This window comes from Leuresthes tenuis, unplaced genomic scaffold (assembly GCF_036924035.1).
Source record: "Leuresthes tenuis unplaced genomic scaffold, fLeuTen1.0.hap1 SCAF_16, whole genome shotgun sequence".
In the NCBI taxonomy this organism is placed as follows: domain Eukaryota; kingdom Metazoa; phylum Chordata; class Actinopteri; order Atheriniformes; family Atherinopsidae; genus Leuresthes; species Leuresthes tenuis.
In genome coordinates, this window is record NW_027325370.1 from 8,195,275 (window position 1) to 8,218,227 (window position 22,953).

Consider the following 22,953-nt stretch of genomic DNA (forward strand, 5'->3'; position numbering starts at 1 on the left):
AAAATGTGCATGAAGTTACATTAACACAGGATACTGTATGTGGTTACACTACACAGCAAAAAGGGTAACACTCATTGAAAATAAATAAATAAATGGAAAAAAAACAAAAAGGACAGATATTAAGAAACTAAAGATGGATGGATGATAATGATAAGTGGATAGATTTCACTGATGCATTATGACAGAAATGGGTGAGAACTGGGGGGGTGGGGGTGGGGGAGTAATAAGTTTGAGCAGATGGGTCCTGGTCTGATTTGTGAGAGCAGCAGATGCCCTGAGATCCTAGGCCACAGAAATGCCCCCTGACGCAAACACCAGAGTGCTAAAGAGGCCAAGTCTGGTAACTCTGCCTTATCACATGTGCACTCTTCTGATAGGAATATGGATTAAATGTATCTCCCAACCCAGTAACTTGGCTATTTTAACTTGGATTATATGAATATCATATAAATTCCATTGTAAATGTATGTGCTTGTTGGAGAAAATTGTGAGAGGCATAAACCTTCACTACAACATGAACACAGATCTGAGACAATAGAATGCATTTCAGTAGCTTTAGGTTTATTGTGCCGTTGATGGTTCAGATACTTGTTACACATTTACTTTTGCTCAGTTGTGGAAGAATAACAGCAATACATCGCGTCTAGCATTTTTGTGTCTTTATCCTCCCAGCTGAGTCTGTGCCTTCTTCTCATATAACCACTGCCAATCAGATTTAGCTCTATTCCAACTGCCATCAACCAAACACAATCTGGTCAGCGTGGTTGGACACAAGGTGACATCCTCTCTCCGTCATGTATACAGTGCAAACTGCTGCTGTTGGCAGAGCTGACCCAAACACAATAGAAGTACATGACTCATCGTCTGAAGCAGATACTCTGCTCCACTCACCAACTTCAGGAGATGAGATTGGTGCTGCAGGACTGTAGGCATCTGTGGACTGTGGAGGAGGGCATCAAGCAGCCTTTTCTGAAGAGAACATCGCCCTCTAGTGGACCAGGATGGTAAAAGGCAGGACAGAAACACGTCCCGACAGAGCTTGACAGATTGAAGCACTAATGATACTCCTTTTATCTGATACTTTTTAAGGCACTCAGTTGATCAATATCACAGAAAGGCACAAAATTAATTAATGTGCAACATTGTAAGGAATAGTTGAACATACCTTCAAAAGTATGTAAGGTGTACTTTTGACCCAATGTGGCAATATTTATGGGATCAACTCAAAACTAGCAATGTGCCTATTCATAGACATTTTTAAATCAGTTACATATTACATAGGTGTGGGCTACACAAGCATTACTGAACAGAATCTATTCACTATTGATTTGTAATGCAATTTGTTATAATGAAATACAGAATATAATCAGAATAATCCTTATAATACATTATATTTGACATTTCAATGCAAAACTTTACTTTTTTATCTACAGTATGTCTTCACTCATTGTCAACTAGTGCTTGAAATGAACTGTGAAAAAGGCATCAATTTCAGAAATGTGCTACAGCAAAACAATGAAATATTACACAGTATTATTAATGAAATCTGATTATCAGTATCAAAGCTCCCCTCTCTGTCGTTGGTTTGGACTGTTTAAAGAACAATCTTTACATAGCCAGATTACGTTTGGAAACATTTTTGAGAAACCTAAATTTCCTGTTCCATTCAGCCAGCTCGTTGAGAAAAAAACCTTCAAATGTCAGTGAGAAACATCCCTGCATGGGGACTGCAGAATATGCTGACATGCAATAAGGATCTTTGTTTAAATACACAGTATTAAACCTGTCCGAAGGAAGTCTCCACCCATCAGTCATCCTCTGTCACCCCTTTGAGACGAAGTTCCTCTTGAACCCTGAGCAAGTAAGCTGGATCTGGATATCCAAAACTGTGTTGGAAAGGGATGAACAAGATGACACGAGATGTCACAATCAATTCTCCAGGGAAAGCAAAACCAGCCTTATTATATTTTCTCAGTACATAGTTATTTTTCCAATTTTCCAAACTCATCCCAAAATTCTTTTCAGTCTCACCAGTAGAATCAGTAGTTCTAGTGATGGGAATGTCTGTCTTTAAATCTCTATTGCTCAGTCTACCACTTTAGTCCAGTTGCTAACATTTCTAGCTACTATTCAATGTATTTCCATGCTGTTTTGTTTAGATGTCCAACAAAAACACTTTTTTTATTTAAAGTGTCAGCGTGTAATACAAACAAAAAGCACTGACAAAAATTAAATATACTATTAAGATGTATGTTTGCATGAGAATCTAACTCTTTTCTAAATAAAGGTAGATTGCTTCCTCCTATACAGAAGAATGGCCACATTTCAGCAGAAAAACTTAGTGTACTGTTAACAAGCCAATGAAAAAGAATACATTGGATGAATCAGTGGTTGCAAATATAGTTTTTTGTCAGTAGTTTCAGAGTAAACATTTGAGACATGGTGGGTGATGTTTCTTATGTAATGAAAGAACAGCTAACAGCTTGTGAATCGACCTCTTCAACAAAGTGAAAACATGAAGAAGAAAAGTGAATTAAAGACAGTATTAATAAACATTAATGTGGCTTTTTCCAGATGTAAACTAGTGAATAACAAAGGTTTTCAGAGGCACACCAAGGTCTCGTGTTTATTTGAAGGCAGGTTTTTTTTTACTCAAGTGATATAGGATAGATGTAATATGTTGCTCGGTTAGACATGGATGGCATTTGAGGTGGCTTTCATCAACTTGACGTCAGTACTTTTTACACATTTAAGGGTCACAACTGCTCACTGGAACATTAAAACGAGCTGAAATGAACAGTGCATACCACTCTGGTCCACCTTCTATGTTTGTCTTGTGGTGAATGTCATTCCATGTGATGACGTTGTTGAGGCCTGTGGTGGCAGATCGTCCGATGGTAAACGTGAGTTTCCTGTCAAAAGCTTTCCTTAGCAGCCTCAGGACTTTTTCTCCCTCTTCACAGTCTGGCAAGAAGGCAGTACGAGAGGTGCTGCTGTACCTCACCCCAGGGTTCGGGTGCTCAGCCTGTAATATGATAAACAACTAAACACTAGAGTCTAGTGTTTCTCAATTCCGGTCCTCATGACCCACTGCCCTGCATGTTTTAGATGTTTCCCTCCTCCACCACACCTGATTCAAATGAATGGCTCCTTATCAGGCCACTGCATAGCTTGATGACGAGCTGATCATTTGAATCAGGTGTGGTGGAGGAGGGAAACGTTGAAAACATGCAGGGCAGTGGGTCATGAGGACTGGAATTGAGAAACACTGAGATACACACACTTCCAAAAAAAGTTGGACGGCTGTGTAGACTGTAAACAAAAAACAGGATGCAATGATTTATTGCTGTAATATAACAACTACTAGAAACGTTTACAATATGCTTTTAACAACACCTTGCAAGGATTTAGGAGCTGAGGACACCAGTTTCTATTCTTAACTGATATAGTTAATTGCACTTTTTGATTCTTAATGCACCATATGTTTTCAGTGGGTGACAGGTCTGAGGTCTAGCTTAAAACTCTTTTAGAATTGAGCCAAGCTGTTATGATATCTGCAGAAAGTGGTTTGTGATCATCTTGCTGACAGAAGACCTTCCCTAAATTTTTTTTAAAAAGACACTATCTGACAGCATTTGTTGCTGTAAAGTATACATATATGGCTTAATAGTGCCCTCACAAACATGTAAGTTACTCACGTCACGTGCATTAATGCACCCCTTCATCACAGATGCTGGTTTTTCAACTGTGTGACACACTGATGATCCCTTTCCTCTTTAGTCTAGCCTCCAGAGGATGCAGTGTGATTTCAAGAGGGAAAAATCATTTATTCTTCAGACCACAGGACAATATTCCATTTCATTACTTTGGAGCTTCAAAAAAAAAAAAAACATTTAAAAAAAAAAACATTGGGCACATGAAGGGGGCTGCATTTCTGGACCCTGTTTAGGGTGTAATGTCATTTTCATTTACATAGTAGAGTTTAACTTATATTTGTGAATGCAGTGACTATAGATCCCCAATGGCTGCACTACAGAATAATGTCTGCTTGCAATTTAATGTGGCCAGATTGCCCTGGGATCACATTTAGCAGTCAGTTTTTAGCCTTGTCCCTTCCCACAAGGATTCCTCAGGATTCTCTGAATCCTTGAAAGTTGTTATAGTGAGAAAATATTGCAGTAGAAAATATGATACTTAAATTACGTCAATCTTTAATCTGTTTGCCTACATGATTGTCCACAAAGCAGTGAACACCTCCCCATCTTCTGAAAGACTCCATGATGTCCTTTTTCAAAACAACCATTTATGGACCTGTTGCCAATTAACCTTTCGAAATTTACATTTTCTATTTTAATCAATTACTTTTAATGTTTATCTTAAACAATACATGCGTTTGATTTGTATAATTAACTGTGTATAATTTAGATCATCTTTTAATTATTGTAATCTACTTTTGTCACTAAATAATACAGGGAAGCGACCATTTTAAAACACCTGATCCCGGTGCCTCAAAGTGCGCATGCAGGGTTATAGACCTGTGGTTAAAGGTCACATCACTGCCCTCTGGTGGACAAACGCGAGCCTCAAAGATGCGGAAGCATGCTGACGCAAAATGTGGTGTGTAGTGAAACTGTCAGCCTCACCCCTTGTATCCCTGCTGGAAAACTGTACTCAATGACAATGGACCCGCAGTGCTCGAAGCCTGGCAGCCTGAGCCAGCTGCGAGTCACCGTCATGGTGCCCTTTGGCTGGGTCCCAGTGTACACTCCGTGGAATGTGTTGCATAGCGGACAGGCAGGCTTCAGGCTGAAAACAGACTCAATACACTCAGAGCAGAAGGAATGAAGGCACTTGAGCGTTTTCTTCTTCTGAATTTTGTCCAAGCAGATGGCGCAGTCTCCCGTGTTTTCAACCCGCGAGTAGTCGTTTGGGCTTTTTTCCATGACTTCCCGGTACTTGAGGAGTGTGTGGCCTGTGTATGGATGCTGACTTGCGAGTGAGCTAAATGACGTCAGAGAAAAAAAAGGAAAGGGCGTTCAGTTGTTCTCAGCCGGGTGATGCAAAACTCGTAGGAGGAAGTGATGAAAACGCTGCCATCTCATTGGTCAGACCTCAAATCAAACCCACTTTATTCTGTCAGACTACATGCTGTGATCATTAAAGGTGTATAGTTTGAAACGAAATGTGCGCAAATCAGTTCCCTCAGCTGTTGGGTCTAAGTGTATTAGAAGTGATCAGCCTGCTACAGTAGTTCTGGACATAGTGCCTTTCTTTGTATCTTTGTCTTGTGATTCTCTGATGGGCTTGCTCCTGTGAAAAATGTTGATTTTTGTAAACATTTTTCGAAGCTGGTTCGGATGGTGTCCAGCTGAAATGACCTCTGCTGGTTATTCTGTCACTTCAGCAACAGGCCCAAGAAATAACTGAAATTAGACTCATCCAGATGAGTCGAAGAGGAGATGACTAAGATGCAGAGCAGGATCAAAACTGAGACAAGGGAGGAGGAAATATGCACCATTTTTCCTGTACTGTCATGGAAAATGTGATATCACTGGCAGATAAAATAGACAAGCTTGGAGCCCTGGAGAGGATGCAGCCACCATATCTGGAAGGCAACATTATTTGTCTCATTGAGACTCAGCTGCAGGAATGACTAACACCTCTTATCACGACTCTCAGACTAAACATGCAAAGACAGATGTTGAACTGTTGGCTGTGAGCTTTTGTCAACTCAGGCAGTTCACTTGCGTTATCTGCCAATGCTACGCGTGACATCAGCTAAATTGTTGCCAACCTACAAAAACAACACCTCTATCCTTTTATGGCAATCTGTGAAGATTTTCAGCTTCACCTCTCTCTCTCTCTCTCTCTCTCTCTCTCTCTCTCTCTCTCTAATGTATGTCAGTTTTTGAAAATATTGTCAACTGGTGTTTGTTTTAATCTGTCTAGAACAATTATTTATACTGTAGTATATAATTTCCCTTTGGGGGATCAATACAGTATTATTAAAATGAACTGAACTTAATGTAACTGCCAGTGCTTTCCACCTTTAACAGTAAATTACTGTACTCTAGATCGCAGTTTATGACAGCTTTTGAGTAATTTTATAGTTTCTGTTTATTTGTAAAAAGTCATACATTAAGATTGTTTTAGATTTTATTTTAATTCTCACATTAAAAGATAAGCAGTCATTCTAACATCATTGCACACATTACTGTATGACTTACAGTGGGGTGTAACACAAATGAAGTTTAGTCAGTGGGTTATTTTTGTTTCTCCTCTTTATTCCCGTGAGAACAGACCACCAGTGATGCACAAACTGGTATAACTGGTGGTCACACACACCACCCACCCTCATTGGGGTCAGTCAGAGCAGGTGGGGTCTGTCAGAAACCACAGTTTTACGTTGATAAATTAGAGGTTTCTACAGTTTAGGTGCATAGGGTGAAAACTGGTGACTAACAATTATTATAAAATACAGGAAGACTCTAGCATTGAATTTGGATGCGAGGAGGAACAGTGCAGTTAAAAATAACCTCAACTTATTCCAAGTGAATCATCAGTTGTTTGAGATTTAGCTGCATAATGTGCACTTTTTGTTCAATCAGGGGGCCACATTAAACATCCAACACAAACCCAAACATAACTTTTTATTCAAGTATTAAAATGTAAAGCACATTATTTTGAATATCAACAAAGTACGAATCAACACAATTAGAAAAGCAAAACTCAGTTTATCTTAACAATCAATTTGTGACGAGGAATCCCTCCAACGACCAATTCTCCTGGCTCATCCTCACTCATGTAATGCATAGAGATGTTTGCACAGTAGCTTTAGTAAATTACAATCCTGTGTCCCAGAAACACCTGTTTGTCCCTTAACTAAAATACAAAGGGGAGAAAACATAATAGAAGTTTTTGATGCATGGATATAACCATTCAATTCAATGATAAATTTAGTCAAGCTGGTTACTGCACTTCCACACATACAGGTTTCAGTTCTGAGGGTCTTTTTCAGCATTACAAGAATAAGAATGTTCATGAAGGACAGGGTCATTTATATACATTTTTAGGAATCGTGTAGTATTTGTACTAAAAGCCAGTGTAGCTAGAAACGTAGTGGTGTTTATCTATCAAATAACACCAAAATATGCCTGAACACCTTACCTTTCATCAGAACCATCATGCTTGATTTTTTTATATAAAAAATTAATAGAAGAAAGGCACAACAAAATGAGATCAATATCCCACCCTAAATCTAATTGTTCCCGCAGTTTTTTTCTTAATGTTTTTTTAACTTTTGAGGGTAATCTATTTAGATGAACAAATTTACAACTGTTAGCTCATTTTAAATGAGAAGACTAAAAGGCAAATCTCCCAGCTTGACAGGGATTGAGGCATAGATACTTAAAGAGCTTTTGTGCCTTGGATTTGGTTTCAGTGGTCTATATGCCCTTCGTGGTTGACATCGTCAGAAATCTGGTAATAAGAGGAGCACATCACTAACAAGTGAGGTAATGTGCTCAATGCCTGGGAAACATCTTGAAATTACAGTAGTGACACATGGAAAAACCCAGTGGAAAGTCCTAATGCAAGCTAAAATGTGCTGCAATGAGACAACATTTATCCTTCCTATGGTTGGGGGTGAGACTCCCACAAAAATCAAGCTGTCTAATTCACCGGCATTAACCTGTAGTCAGCTAATAGCTGATGGCCGGACAAACCTGTTTGTCCCGGGCAACCTTCATAAAGAGGGAGCAAACCCCTCGCTCTTGCCTATACTAAAAAACAAACTATCATACCAAAGTGCCTCTGAGTGCTTTAGATTGCAATAACTTCAGAACATTTATTCTATTTATAGCAGCAGAGCTACTCTGCCATATGAGCCAAGTACAATCCTTAAAACAGGTAATAACAATCAAAATTGCTTAACAAACGTAGCTGGGGGATACAACCAAGGATATGTGCTTATAAGAATTAAAGTAACCCCAGAGTAGGATATAAACATTAATAGAACAGAAACCTCCTAATATTAAACTTAAATTCCCAAAATAATATAAGTACCATGAATTCCAAAATGCTCTTAATAAGTGCATCAGATATCAGGCCTATCGCCAGCAGTGACAGCTTCAGGATTTCGTATACAAGAATGCACTGCACTCAAAAGTATTTCTTCCACATGTAGAACTGGGGTAGGCTTAAGTCTGCAGGAACATAAACAAGCAGAACAACTGTTGTGGGAGATAGGGCCTCGGCTGCAGCATTAGACATCTGTCTGATGAGGTCTTTGTCTTCAGCCATCTTTTAAGTAACAGGCAGTCACAGAGCACAACCTGGAGCACAGTCTTGTCTGTAGCAAGGACATTTCAAGTCCAACAAAGTCCTGGAAGAATCTGTTATTTTCATGCCGTCAGTCTGCCGTGATGCCTTTCTCTCTGAGTTCCTCCGTCACTCGCACCAAGTAAGTGGGGTCTGGGTAGCCAAAGCTGGAAGAAAAAACGCGAGGGGATCATGCATGTGTTTGAGCTCAGACAGTAATAGTGCCACCGGCCAAGGACATCAACTGACGATATGTCTTTAACAGGAGCGCATGTTAGACATGTCAGTATTTATGGAGCCAATTTCATAGCTGCCACACTTCACAGAGTTGTTAAAGATGTCAATAAATCATATCTTACTAGCAATTCACCTCTAGCTGAAAGCCAATACATACCAGCGTGGCCCGCCCCATATTGAGGTCTTGTGGTGAATGTCATTCCAGGTGATGACGTTTTGCATGCCCGTGGTCATGGAGGTACCGATGGTAAAAATAAGGCGCTGTTCAAAGGCCCGGCGCAGCAGCCCCAGCACACGGTTCCCCTCAGGACTGTCAGGGAGGTAGGCCACACGGTCTGTTCCCGGGTATCGAACACCTGGGTTTGGGTGTTCTAGCTGTTGGTAACATGGGTTTTAAAGGAGGTCAAATTATGTTTTCTTCAAAGTTTCCTTCAGTGTCTTATCTAGCTTTTTTGTGCATGTAAAAGGTCTGCAGAGTTATACGCCTGAAGTCCGTAACATGGGAGTTGACTTTTCCCACAGAGGACGGTGATTCTGAGCTGTCTGAAATCTCATTCGCACTCATGGCTTTTCTTTCCTTACTCAACAGCGCACAGAAACACAGTTTTACTAAATGCCTGCCAAGTGATCAGATACAGGAGCTACAACTTAGCATCTTAGGGCTTTTTTATGTTAGCATTCCTTCCATTCCGTTGTTTTTTTAGAGCCCCCATTGGGCAGAAACGTGCATTTTCAAAGCTTTGATAAAAATCAATGCAAAAGGGATGCAGAACCATGCCGAGACCCTTAAAGCAAATCAGGTCTCTTGCAGGACGCCTGTATGATTTAAATTCTGTCATCATCACCAGTCTGTGAGGATCCAACAGGTCCCGCTGTTGAGATCTCTGTTCAGACAAATAATATAACAGACTAAGAAGACGAAGACCAGAGGAACAACATGGACGCTTGTTTTTAGAAGAGAGTATGCAGAGAATCGTCACTGTCCATTAAATAAACGATACTGTTCATCCAAAAAGAAGTGCTGAGGTTCATTATACACACAAATCATTACTGGACTCTAATGACAGTCTGTATTTGTAGCGGTCTCTTATTTTACTCACGGTCTGTAGGCCAGGAGGGAAGCTGTAGATGATGCAGATGCACCCATAACCTTCATGGCCAGGAAGCTCCAGATCAGGGTCTCTCTCTACGATCATTGAACCATTGGCGGGCTGGTTCCCAATCAGCTGGCCATACACTAGTCGACACACAGGACACGCTTTCTTCACCTTGAAAGCTTGATCGAGGCAAGAGCGACAGAACGAATGACCACATTTCTCCAGGGTGTTCTTTTCCACTATGTCCCCCATGCAGATTGAACAAGTATTACTGTCCTCTGCCTCACTGTGAGAAGCCATGCTGGAGTCCATGTCCTTCCTCTGGGCTGCCTCGTGGAGCATGGCACATGCCTCCTCATCAGCGGGCTTCCTAAACCTCTGCTGCTGTCTCTGGGAACGCCGCGGTTGTGGAGGTGGAGGCTGAAGCAGGCTCCCCTCTCCATTCTGCTCCAGGGCTCCCACACAAGGCAGCAGAGCCCTCTTCCTCTTGGGTCCCCCCTCCTGCTTGCTCATTTCTTTGCGGGCACAGCGGCATAAGTCAATGAAGGCTTTTCGTGTCTCGCTAGAGATGGGTCCATCCATCACTCCAGCTCCAGCGCACCCCGAGCCTTCCACTGGCTGCAGCCGCACAGCACAGCAGCCCCCCCTCTCTCCTCGCCTAATGATACCGGCGCTCATCCCCTGCTTGTGCTGGAAGTCAACAAGCCAGGGCCGCCCAGCTGCAGCCAGGTAATCCCAAACTGCCTGAGAAACCAGTACCTCATCACTGCCCTGGCCAGCACGCACACTCATCTCATCAGAGGAAACTGCACAGAGAGAGACACATAAAAGTCATCTCAATTTGAAAAGAGGTTTTCCCACAATCATTTGCACATGAATCGTTTTGCATGGATGTAAATTCACTTAAATAAATTGCTAACCACGGTGAGGCATTTTGGGTTTTTCATATGCATTATGAGGGATGATGCTAGCTTTTACTCAGACATGGCTGCAATACAGTTTGTGTTCAATTGACTGTGTTCATCAGCTGAGTACAATGCTAATGAAAAACAGAATGAATTCAGTCAGTTTTGTCATGACAAAGTAAATCTAACATCTTTAGAGAGGGGGCTGATATTTGCAGTATCTACAGCGAACCAGAGAAATATACCACAGGCTGAGGACGAATCAGCTGTTGAGATATTCAGACTGTAAACAAAGGAAAGTAAACCCCCTGACAGGCGAAAAACACCAAAGCACTGACAGTCACACACAAACACAAAGATGACAGTTGTTCTAGCGGAAAGGTTACCTTGTGATCCCATAAATTCCTTCAATTGCGAAAAAGGCGCCCTGTTGAGCAGAAAAAGAGAGGAAAACAAACTAAAGGAGCAGAGCAAACGTTATCACGGTTGCTCGCCGATATTTACACCGCAGCAGCAGCGAAGGGAATTTGGGCGATTTCGCAACATTAGCTTGGCCTTTCTATTAACATTTAGCATGGACACATTTCCTTGACTGATTACTTCGATACCTCACCCTTCTTTGTAAGCTCGCCGCTGCCTGTCAGGGAGGTCTTTGACTGGATTAAAGAGGACAGAGCTCCATATGCGGAGGCCTTTATCGCTAACGCTCTGCTGCAGTTTATCGGCGGATAATGAGACTTTCGCGGTCAAGGCATGATATCCGAGCGTACTCCCGGCTCACGTTGTTGTGTTTTCAGAAGCCCTTCCTTTCCCTGGCTCCGGCAAACGCCATCCAAACCCTCCACCTCCTCAGTCTCGCCTGCGTTTGCCTTCGTCGTACGTCCTTGAGCTGTAAGCGTTGGCCAAAGTAAATAGCGTGTGTGGTGACTCTTCCTCTTATCTGACACGACCACGTTTAGCTGCGCGACTGCCTTGTACAGTCAGATAATCTGCTTTTCCTTGTCATTTCAGCCCTTTGTCTTCGATTTGTAAACACGTCATTTCTGTTGACGGCACGTGGGAAAATTCGAAGTAAATGTATGTGGGGACTGGGACATGCAAGAGGGGAATGTGACCAGGAAGTCCGTCACTGGCTGACATGATTGACTGACAAATGATGGATAAATGGTTTATGGGGTTGTCATATATATATATATATATGTATATATATGTATATGTCATGATTATCACGTTAAAACGGCATAGCCTATAGCGCTCAAAGCACACACAAGTGTCCAGCCTACACCCCATCCAGGGAATACCCACTCGTATTGGAGTGCTTTTCATGTGGGCACACAGATTTATTTATTTTTTCTATTATTGTCAAGCCACAATAAAAAGGTGTCGGATAGCTCGGAAGATAGATTCACAGCAGAAACAGCAGTTTTGACATGCATTACTTTTGTCCCTTTTAAAACGTACATATTCTCTTAAAATAACTGATATAAATTGTACAAAGGAATTGTGTGCCTTTTTAATCATTTGCAACAACAACAAAAAATGTAATCTAACGTGAACATTTTTAGAAAGCTTCACAACAGAGTATGAGCAGGCCTGTGTTAATATCAAGCTATATACTAACAATAAAAAGGATGCCTCCACAAAATGTACACTTCCACAAAGACTCTTTTTCTTGTTTAAACACCCCTTTAATGATGTTTTCCGTTTTCATCATGGTGCATATTCAGCATTTACAAATGGTCAGATCACATTATCCACACAAAAAACATATTTGGTAAAAGAAAACCCATAAGAGCTATATTACAACTGAATGGATGCTGTTCCTTTTATTGAAAGTTTCTGGGGCTGCTGGATATCTGTCTGAGTTTCTTTCAAGGCACCATGGCAGACCTTTGTTTTGTAGCAGAATAAAAGCACTTCTTCAAAATGCCAATTTTCCATTTCAAAGGCAAACAAATTTATTAAAACCACAGGCCCCATATGAAAACTGCATTTATAAGAATGGTCAGATCTGGATTGAATTATTCTGCAGAGGGTATAGATTCTTTTAAAACACATTGTGTAATTTCGTAAACCTGTGTTTGATTTACGAAAATGGCAGTTTTACTGGTTTTTTTTTCATGTGTAGATCATTCTAGACTAAGTCCTGCATGAAAACCACAATAGTATAACAAGCCAAAGCTGGACTGTATTATTTTACAGAAGTTATAGACTCTTTAAAACACACTTTCTGTTTTAAAGAATATATAGACACCTGGAAACAAACTTAGACGAAAAAAAGGCCATTATTATTCTATTATGACAATTGCAGGTGATCACATTCACAGACAAGTATAAAGGGCTGCAATATTAAGGCAAGGGAAAACAATTGTGTGTGTCCAAGCCAATGCACATTTGTACAGAAGAAACATTTAAAAAAGCACGGCCCTGTTTGCACGCAGATGGGAGCTCAGGTGACTGTGATAGGTAGGAACAGGAAAGGGTTAGCAGGTCTTAAATGACAGCACACGTTAGTAGAAAGATTATTGACATGACATAGATTAACAAAATGTATTAACATTCAGATTAAGTTTTAACAGAGAGATTGTCATATAAAAATCCTACAATAGGGCATACTAATGGTTGATTTATGGCATGCGCAATACAGGGAACAATAAAGGCTCTGGAACTAGTAACATGTATTGAAGCAGTGACAGAAGTTGACCAGATGGCAGAAAGGTGAGACAGTTATTGCTTTTAGATAAAAAAAAAACACTCAAAGAAGATTAACAACATTTTCAAGAGATGAAGAATCTTCTAAGTAATTACAAAGTAAAACGTATGAAATGTGTTATTTTTCTTATGTAGAAAGAAGCAAGAGATCATCATGCGAATAAAGATTTTAAAGGAGAGACAATGATTTCTATGAATTTTGGAATAAAGAAAGGATTCATAAATTACAAAGTGAGTTTTAATGTGTCTATACCCTCTATTTGACCAGACTTACTGTTGTGGATTTTGTACAGGACCTTATGTAGTGTGATCTGCATGCCAAAAAAAGTTGTGAAAAGACCCTTTATGCATGTCCCTTTAATCCGCTAATCGGCAGCCAACTGCAGCGTAGTTTTTAGAACAGAGTTCAATCAAATGACCCTAAGAAACATTCAACGTTAATTTAGTTAAGACTGTGTAACCAAAGGTTGTATGACAAAAATAATAAAATTCAAGATTTAGTCCTTCAATGGGACTCAAATACAAAAGTTACATGAGTAGGAAATTAAATAACAAATTGTCACTAGAGACACATAAGTTGTTGTGGATTCGGTAACTCACAACCTGTGGTCAAATGTAATCTACTTCTGCTATTACTATACAAATCTAATGATTACTAATTAATCAATAAGCTGTATACTAAATATCAACCACATTTCTTACCCCAAGTATTAGTTTATGTTTAAGAATTTTTTTATTGTTTGACTAGAACTATTGTAAACTATAAATGGATTTAAATTCCTAATTATCAGTGATTTAGGATGCTGTAATCAACAAATATTTGGCAGTTCAGTTATAAAATTGCTGTCTTTTCTAATCCAGGTTGCTTTTGCTCTTTAAATACTTAATTGACTGTGTTAAAAAAAAAACATTACAATCTTAGTGAACTTGGAAAGTTTCTTTCACATGTGGCATGAACACAGTATTCAAGATGATCAGTCATTCAGTCAGTTTAGAAACAAAGAATTTGCAAGAAGTCAGGTGGGAGCAAATCTGTTAAAACACAGATTTTGGCCCTACATTAACACAGCCTCCCTCCTTCAGGCCAGAGTTTCAATAAACAAAGAAATGGCTTTGTGATCAAAATGATTTGAAATACAGGAAATAATTTCCTGATATAAACTGTGACAAAACTCTACAGCATCTTGTTTTTTTGGCTTGGGTGATAATGATAATTTGATCATGGTGGCATTTTAACAAATTCACTTGTCAAGTTTTCTGTTGATGTTATCAGATCTTTAGAAATCAATGACTTCTTTATATCCATATTTAGAACTAATTTAAAAGAGGTACAAAAAGGGTAATTCTGGCTTTTCTCTTCCAATCAAAATCACTGACGACCCAGCATCATGGAAATCACCTTGTATGTCTGGACCTAATTCAGACGTCGCCAGCGGTTGTCAAAATAACTACAGTGTTCCTCTTGTGTCTGTTTTAATCCAGGATTTGGAGACAATTAATTTGATTAAGACTCGCTGAAGTCTACAATGCAGCTGCACAACAGATCACTGAGAAGCAAACCACTGAACTCAAATGACACATCTAGCAAACACTTTCGGGGACTGTCTGAATACTGTAATATCCCCTGTGGCTGCAGATATTGTTCTGTGAGTTGTTCCATTATTCACTAGAGATGGAGCAGCTCCAGGACTTTTGGTGACATCAATGCAGTTTCATCTGTCTGGGGATTCAAAACTTTAGAAAGTGTAACAGGTCAGAAATTATGTCATTTTATGTTTTTTTAATGAAAACAGGCTGCGAGAAGGGAGATAATACTTTATTGCTCTGAACATTTTCTCCAACGCTTGAGATCAAACCAAATTTAAAAAAAAAAAAGATCAAAGCCCTCTCAGACTATCTGTATTGTATAAATCACTTTAATCCTCTTTTCTGTTTGTTTCTGTTTCCGTTTATGCCATCTGAACCACACACAGACTTTCAGCAAAGTACTTATCGAGTTCTATTAATGGCACCAATATAACTGGAGCTGCAGATTTGTCGCAGAGAAAGCAAATTAGGACACAACAACACAGCCAAATTATGGCTTCTTCTATGGCAAGGTGACTGATAGAAGAGACTCTGCAGCACAGCAAGTTGTAAATTCCCAGCTCTGATACAATGTGGCTGCAGGAAATTCTTTAAGGTGATTAAGATTTCACTAATGTTTTTGTTTTCTTTAAAAATAACTAATTATGAGATTTGTTGGTTGTAAAACTACTGATTTCAGTGTTTGTAAGGTACGGGTTCACACCCGTACGACAACAGGCTGTGTGGCTTTGTTATCCATGTCATCTGTGGCACATTCAACAGGGAACATTTCCCACTCATCTGATTGTGTTGTTCTCTTCGCCTGTTTTTCGCATTTGTTCTGTTTTGCTTCCATCAGCTGTCGAGCCAAATACTGACACTCAGTTGTCCAAGTCCAACTGCTTCAAGGAGTCCTCGAAAGTGACATCAGTTTAGGATTCAACCCCAGCAGCTTTTAAAGTGACCAGTGATATTTGCTGCTGGTTGGCCACATAGAAATCTTACTGCACTCCCTGATGCAATTTTTTAGGAGTATCTTCTGATAAGCAGGCTGAGAGGGAAGCTGTTTTTCCAACAGAAAAAAAAAACACGAACCAGTATCATGTATCGTCATGCATAACTTCTATCTATCATATCCTTTCATGATACTCCCTGCATTACAAGCAACTTCAAAGAGATATTTTAAAACGATATGTCATTACAGGAGACTGTCAAACATATAAACTAAACTGGATATTTAATAGCTAATGAATAATGATATAAAACCAATATTGTTAGTTTAAGCTAAATTACTACGATGAACAGTGACTGAGGGCTGCACGGTGGTGTGGTGGTTTAGTGTGGCTGGGTTCCCACCCCCTGTGACCCTGAACTGGATTAGGCAGGTATAGAAAATGGACTGAAATGAGCCAGCCAAAGAATCAGGGAAACTTGTGTTTAGCCAGATTTATAATAAATTCACCAGACAAAAGAAAATCAACATAAATTCGTAGGTGTAAAGTGAGATATGTCAATGATTGTAATAATATAGTCCTGGAGCAATATAGTGCCATGAAAGGCACCTAACAAATAAATAAATCTGCAGTATTTATGTATCAGTATGCAGTTTATAGTTTTGATAGGGTAGGAATTACTGCGTGTATTGCATATTAAAACTTCAGGAAAAACCAAAATGTGACACAAATGAACTACAAAAAGATGTATTGAAAAAAGAAGTCCCGCTATTATAATGCGTCAAGAAAACAAAATATTCACAAAGAACTACAAAATATCCATAGTTCATATTGCAAAGCATTTGGTCAATTTTAATTTTTTGAATAAATGTGACCTTGACCTTGGCCTAATGTAAATTAAAGCAACCATAAAGAGAAGCAAAATGTTCTCAGAGATACAGAGGAATGAGATACAATGATACAATGAGACACCAAATTACCAAAATGGAACAAAAAATTACAATTAAGATTGAAAGAAAAATAAAAATAAAGATAAATTTGCACACTTGTTGACAAAAAGAAAAAAAACACCATAAATAAAATCTGTATGGTTTAGGGTTGTTTCTTTTCCTTTTTCAGCCAGTGTGCTCTCCAAGCATGTGTTCATAGGTAAGCACTTTTTTTTTAACATTCTGTCCATGATTAAAATGATACTTACAAAAATCCACTACATGTGCCATATTTCAGAAAGTAATGACTGCATTCATACGGTGGTCGTTTAAATAATACTTTCACTGTGTTTACTGAACTGGTGGTGGAGCTGTTGCTCTGCTCTGACACGCAGTCATTCTAGAATGATCTCACGCCCCAAGCTGGCGGGTAAATGCGGCGTCACGAGAGAGCATGGAAAACACGCGATGTTTGGAGAATCAGAAGCGCTTCTGTTGTAAACGTTTGAGTTAACTGTTTAGGTCTCAGACTCTCAGTGATCGTATTTGCCGGGCTTCATTACTAGATAACATAATTACTTGTATCGCGATCCGACGAGGGAGTTTTATTTCTAAAACACTGAAGATGTAAGTCTTTATTTTACTGTGTAGCTACTATTGTAGCTAACTAGCTACAAGTCCTGGAAGTGCTATAAAGCGGATCATCTAGCTAACATTAGCTAACTCAACTAGCACACGAGTTAGCCTCACCAGTGCAGCTCTACCCAACGTTACAGGACTGAAATTGGGCGAGCGACGTCAAATCCATCTACAAATGTCTTCAGTCAGCTCGAAACATCATGGCTCTAAGAGTCCTTGTCTCGAAATGCTGGCTTGTTTTTTCTGTGCATCTTAAATCAGTTTAGTTGTTGTTAGCTAAGAGGCTAATGTCAACTGATATGACTAGGGCAAAGTTAGCATTGAAAAGGCATGGTGTCATGCTCATAAGACCTCATTTTATGTTGACCATAGGCAACACGAAGCATCACACTTTTGTAAGCGATCGTAACACAAGCCGCCCATACCCATGTCAAAATGTATTTTTCTACAGTTTGTTTCGCATTTAAGTAATCCTAAACATCACAAGTTTTGTAGTATTACACCTCTCCCTCCTTGTATGATAACGCAAATGTTACTCCGATATGTCTACTTGATAATATACTGATGGCAGTAGCATCAGTTTGGTCTCTAATCTAAGGATTTTCTTTGATAACTGTTGTAGCTTTTAGGCAAATGAATGCTTTCAAGTTACCCATGTTACTCTATAAACATAAGCTACCCTCTCTTCATAATGACTCAGGTGGACTGCACCCTATACACGTTGAGCATCAGAGCAGATTATCCACAGTATTAACACCCGCAGTACTATAAACACTATCTGACACTGAATGAAACATGAATTGCTGTATGCTGTGTTGGCCCAGTGTGATTTATCTCTTTTTCTACTCCTTGTCATCAGGCAGCCCGCAACAGCTAAGTGGTATGACAGAAGAGATTCTGTTTTTGTTGAGTTCTGCGTGGAGGACAGTAAAGATGTGCAAGTACATTTTGACAAGTCAAAATTTGATTTTAGGTAAGTCCCATTTAAAGAAAATATTAACCTTAAGGTACATTTTGTAAAAGGGGCCCATGACCCCTGTGGATATAGGCTGATTTCGGTGCAATGCCATCTAATAGGTGTGCGCAACTTGGGAGCAAAAAACAGTGCAGATCCTCGTTGGTTTGGCTGAGCTGAGCTCCTTATAATAAAAGATGACAAAGTGGCTAACCGTACCAACTTTCTAAAAGATGGATGGAAATTGTTCAGCATTCCGAGAGGGTCACATCCTTTTTGCCTAGAGCAGAAAATAATTGTGGATCCAGGCCAGTAAAAGGGCGGACTGGGGTTCCACATGACGCAGCAAAGTCTCAGTCGTACCCTGTGAGTGTGACAATATGAAAAACTTTAACTTTGTGTCGTAAGTCTTCATCTCATGTATCCGCAATTATATATGTGTCCACAGTTATATGCATCTAAGAACTTGTATGCAGGCAGATTTTCCGTTTTATAGACACTGACACATTTCATGATGAAATTTATATATCAGGCCATGCAGTTACCCACAAATGTCAACATTCATTGTCAAGAACAGTGTTGGAATGGGAGGTAATATCTCAGCCTCTTTGAAAATAAATGTTTATAATGCGACCTGCATGGTTCCAGCTCACAGTATCATCAGTTTCTGCCACTGCTCAGGACAAAGCTCGCAGTCACTTCTGTTGTATACAGTATGTGTTCAGTATGTTCACGTTTTTTTGGCCTACTAAAATAAAATTGCAACTGTGTTGATAATGACAGCAGTAATGCACAACTGTTCATTAGATCATGATGAAGATCTATTGTTGCATTACGTTTTCCACAAGCCTGTATCAAAACTCTGCGCTAGGAAATGGCTTTTTATGATGTGGATATATCAATATTGAGTCAACAAGAATTTTCAAACTTGAGGAATTGGACATTTTGCAAAGAAACTTTTAAAAATCTTGTGACTGCTAACTGCAGTCCCCTGGATGCAGGCACATCCAGTAATGTTTGTGAGCAAAAAATAAACACAAACTAGCATTTCTCACAGAATTGATGAAAACAGTTGATAGCAATAAGACCAATAAAATTAGCTTCTTTTTAATCTCATCTTACAGTTGTGTCATTGGAACAGATGATATCAAACACAAGAACACGGTGGAGCTTTTCGGGGAGATTGACCCCAAAGTAAGTTTGTCATCTGAAGGCGTAGTTGCAGTTTTAGGATGTGTTTTTATTACTTTAGAAAAAACTCACCAAATCCTCTCTGTAACACACAGGCATCGAAGCACAGACGTACTGACAGGTCTGTGTTGTGTTGTTTACGAAAAGCAGAGGCTGGGAAGTCATGGCCCCGACTCACCAAAGACAAGACAAAGGTAACACTAAATCTCAAAACAACTAATCAGTCTTCAGGTATGTGGGGTTTGACATTTACAGGCACAAATAAGTTGGCAGAAGTTAGAAAGTTTACTGCCAATTTCAAGTCAGTCAAGCTAACTGTAAGTCCTGTTAACAGTGTAGCTCTTTCATTTAAAGTGATTAAGTCACTGAGATTAAGACCTTTAAAAAATCTTATAACATGTTTCCATAACTTAAGAGATAAGTATATATTTTTAGTAAATATACTTTTAGAGTTACTTGTCAAATTGATGCCTCACTGAAATGCTGAAAACTGTTGTGTTTTCAGTGCAACTGGCTGAGTGTGGATTTCAATAACTGGAAAGACTGGGAAGATGATTCAGATGAAGATTTGTCAAGTTTTGACAAATTTTCAGAGGTAAATGTGTTATTCTACCAGAGTAGGCCTTCAGGGTTTTGTGTAAACTTGCTACCAGTGTGAAATATTACAAGGATAATATGACTTGTAATATTTCAAGTTCAAAATCAAGGGCTGCATTCCATTTCTGCACCTGTGCATGCTGCTTATTGGTAGATCATAGTGGTTGTGCAAGTGGAATGCAGCCCTCATTTACATACCTGTGCTTGTCCTATTTTATGTTAATATGCCTTTGCAATATTATTGATATTGCGATAACAATGTATTTTTATTTTATATTATGCTGCTCTGTCGCAGATCGACAGTGTGATTATGTTCAGATATACCGACATGTTGACTGTACCCTGTGTTTTTCCCCAGATGATGAACAGCATGGGTGGGGATGATCTACCTGATTTAGATGGTGCAGAGGATGAGGTATGAGTTGTTTTTTTAATGTATTTTATTAGTTAATACATTTTTTAGGGTGCATATAGTTAGTCTTGTGTTCAGTTCATAATGTTCACTAAAGAATGTCATGTTTGGAGGACTCTTGATAAAGCAGAATTTACCAGGTAAAGCAATGGATGATGAATCATGATTGTCTTTGCTTTGTTTTCCAGCATGATTCTGCAGACAGCGATGATGAAAGTAAGTATTATTTTAAAAGAGCTGTTTTGTAATTTGTAGTTGTTTAGTCCTTTATCCCCATGGTTTAGGTAAACAGAAGTCTGCAGACAATGAGTGCTCCACAGAAACTCTTCCGTTAAGCACACACTGGAAGTGTAACATTATTCTGATAAACATTGCAGTGAAGCCCCTCCAGTTGATAAGTCACATTAAGACAAATGTATTTTGTATTACAGGCTTTCTGAAATCCTGTGTTTACAGTAGAATTTGGTAACTTTGAGATGAATGTGAACCAATCTTGAAAGTTTAAATTAGTTCAACTTTCAGCTCCATCCCCCTCCCTCTCTGCTGTGCTTTAGCTCAGCAGCCAAAGCTGCTCCCTACACAGGAGGCTCTCATATAAAGGCAGCTAGTAACCATGACTACTTCTAGAAGAAATTGAAAGAGCTGGTGAAAACTGTGCTTTTTTTTCCAACCAGTTTCTGCTTTAAGTATTTAAAAGAGGTATTACAGGACAAAGATGCACACACACAATATCAATTTCCACTTTTTAACAAACCTCTTCATAAAAACCATCAGCATCTTTCTTTCCATGAGTGTGGAAGACATTTTATAGAGGCTAAATTGCCAAAAATCTGAAACATCTTAATTCTGTGATGTCACTTCTCACAGAAGCCCAGAAAAACGTCCTTTCATGTGTTTTGCATAACCTAGAGATGGTATCCAGGAGTCAACAAATGCAGTTGTGATATTCACTTCAAAACTAGTGGATAGACACTATTATCCAAATAATAATCTCTAAGTATACTATCACTTTATTTCAGTCTTAGTCTTTAGTGACATTACTGCTGTCTTATGTGCCATCAGCAATTATTTTTGACTTACTGGTTTATAATGTTGATAGCCATTCACACCCTACCACATGCGAACACACATTATGTGCTGAACTTCTTCTCTTCCAGAAATCCCAGACCTTGAGTAGACGAACATGGTTGCCACCTCAGTAGTTATCGAAGTGAGTTGTAAGTCTGTTGAAAAGAGAGACGAGACATGAGTTGGCAGCCACGTTTGAGAAGAATCTCCTCCACGCAGTTTCCAAAGCGAAATCTCCTCAAGGGAGTGAAAGGGAGTGACTGTTGGATACAGACATGCACAGACATCCATAGCAACATACAGTGCTGTGCTTTGCTGTTTTGTTCTGCATGGACAATTCTGTTCAAATGAAAATGTTATTGTTCCTTGACTTAAATGACTGTAATGGGATGTGCTGATGTCTTAAACCTCGTCTCTCTCTCTCTCTGTTGTTTGCGAAGTCAGAAGATGTATTAAATGTTGTGATTTCTAATAGAAGAAAAGAAAAAAAAACAGCTCAAAATGCCTATTTTCAAAAAAAGTAGTTTTTTTAATGACATTTTCTTTCCCCCTTTAATGTTTGTATTGTAAATTGCACTTATGTTTGTTAATTTAAAAGGCAAGAGTTCCAAACATCTGCAAATATTTAACAACCATTTAATTTTTTAAACCTGTTCCAGCATTTAAAATAAACAGATATGCTTGTACAACATACAGTTTGTGTCGAGACTTTGGTAGTAGAGTTGCCACCATACAAAACATAAAGCATCGTAGCAGGTAAAAGTGTGCCCAGGAAATTGAGAAATCAGATGGTTTTTATACTAACAGAAGTTATCTACATAACTTAGAAATATACACCAGAAGTATGCTTTGGGTGTGTGTTTGATTCAACAATTTTCAAACGCATCTGTGTTTGTCAAACGCAGTGAGACTTTGACGGTACATTTCTAATAAATTCAAACACTGAAAGGACTACTGGTCACAGTTATTGTTCTCCTGCACAAGTTGGCCATGAACAGGTGTTTTCTTAACATTCAGTTGTGAAGCAAGCATTCATCAGCTTTTTGTCTGCAAAAATACCAAAGTCAGGTGACAATATGATGGTTTTGCAGTACCAGCTATATTCCAAAGTCAGTATTTCCAAAGAAATTTCCTTTGTGAGCTGCAACAATAACATCAGAAACGGGTATTTCATACTGAAATCACGTTCTCTTTCTAAATTATATTTGGTTAAACCTTGAATCACTTCCAATTGTACTTTACAAAGTTATTGCCATAGAGTGAAGACTTTGAAGTATTCCCTCCATTGTTTACTATGGAAACATATTAAGAAAGGAATAATGTTAGGAGTTCAGCAATTTTATTAAATGTGTATATGGACAGGTGAGAGGAAT

The 22,953-nt window shown here is 39.1% G+C and overlaps 3 protein-coding genes across 7 annotated transcripts; 1 reads left to right on the forward strand and 2 right to left on the reverse strand.

The window, feature by feature from the left end:
• Positions 1 to 1,047: 1,047 nt before the first annotated feature.
• Positions 1,048 to 5,017, reverse strand: LOC140272117 (probable E3 ubiquitin-protein ligase DTX3). Its single transcript, XM_072367463.1, has 3 exons — positions 4,644 to 5,017; positions 2,808 to 3,025; positions 1,048 to 1,886 (listed from the first exon to the last, which is right to left on the reverse strand). The coding sequence occupies exons 1-3, from the start codon at positions 4,941 to 4,943 to the stop codon at positions 1,808 to 1,810; spliced, it is 597 nt and encodes a 198-aa protein (XP_072223564.1). The 5' UTR covers positions 4,944 to 5,017; the 3' UTR covers positions 1,048 to 1,807.
• Positions 5,018 to 6,637: 1,620 nt separating this feature from the next.
• Positions 6,638 to 11,633, reverse strand: dtx3 (deltex E3 ubiquitin ligase 3). 4 transcript variants are annotated; one of them, XM_072366489.1, is made up of 6 exons: positions 11,172 to 11,633; positions 10,945 to 10,985; positions 9,657 to 10,459; positions 9,402 to 9,440; positions 8,714 to 8,931; positions 6,638 to 8,486 (listed from the first exon to the last, which is right to left on the reverse strand). In XM_072366489.1, exons 2-6 carry the CDS (start codon positions 10,955 to 10,957, stop codon positions 8,411 to 8,413), a joined length of 1,149 nt encoding a protein of 382 aa, XP_072222590.1. In that variant the 5' UTR covers positions 10,958 to 10,985; positions 11,172 to 11,633; the 3' UTR covers positions 6,638 to 8,410. The 4 variants fall into 4 exon arrangements, with proteins under 4 accessions (XP_072222590.1, XP_072222591.1, XP_072222589.1 ...); XM_072366490.1 differs by lacking the exon at positions 10,945 to 10,985; XM_072366488.1 differs by having other exon boundaries at positions 10,945 to 11,633.
• Positions 11,634 to 17,167: 5,534 nt separating this feature from the next.
• On the forward strand, positions 17,168 to 22,513 carry ptges3a (prostaglandin E synthase 3a (cytosolic)). Of its 2 annotated transcripts, XM_072367429.1 has the most exons (8): positions 17,171 to 17,345; positions 18,217 to 18,330; positions 19,437 to 19,506; positions 19,599 to 19,697; positions 20,009 to 20,098; positions 20,459 to 20,515; positions 20,701 to 20,728; positions 21,670 to 22,513. In XM_072367429.1, coding segments are annotated over exons 1-8 (480 nt in total). In that variant the 5' UTR covers positions 17,171 to 17,343; the 3' UTR covers positions 21,690 to 22,513. The 2 variants fall into 2 exon arrangements, with proteins under 2 accessions (XP_072223529.1, XP_072223530.1); XM_072367428.1 differs by lacking the exon at positions 21,670 to 22,513 and having other exon boundaries at positions 17,168 to 17,345; positions 20,701 to 20,775.
• Positions 22,514 to 22,953: the final 440 nt, after the last annotated feature.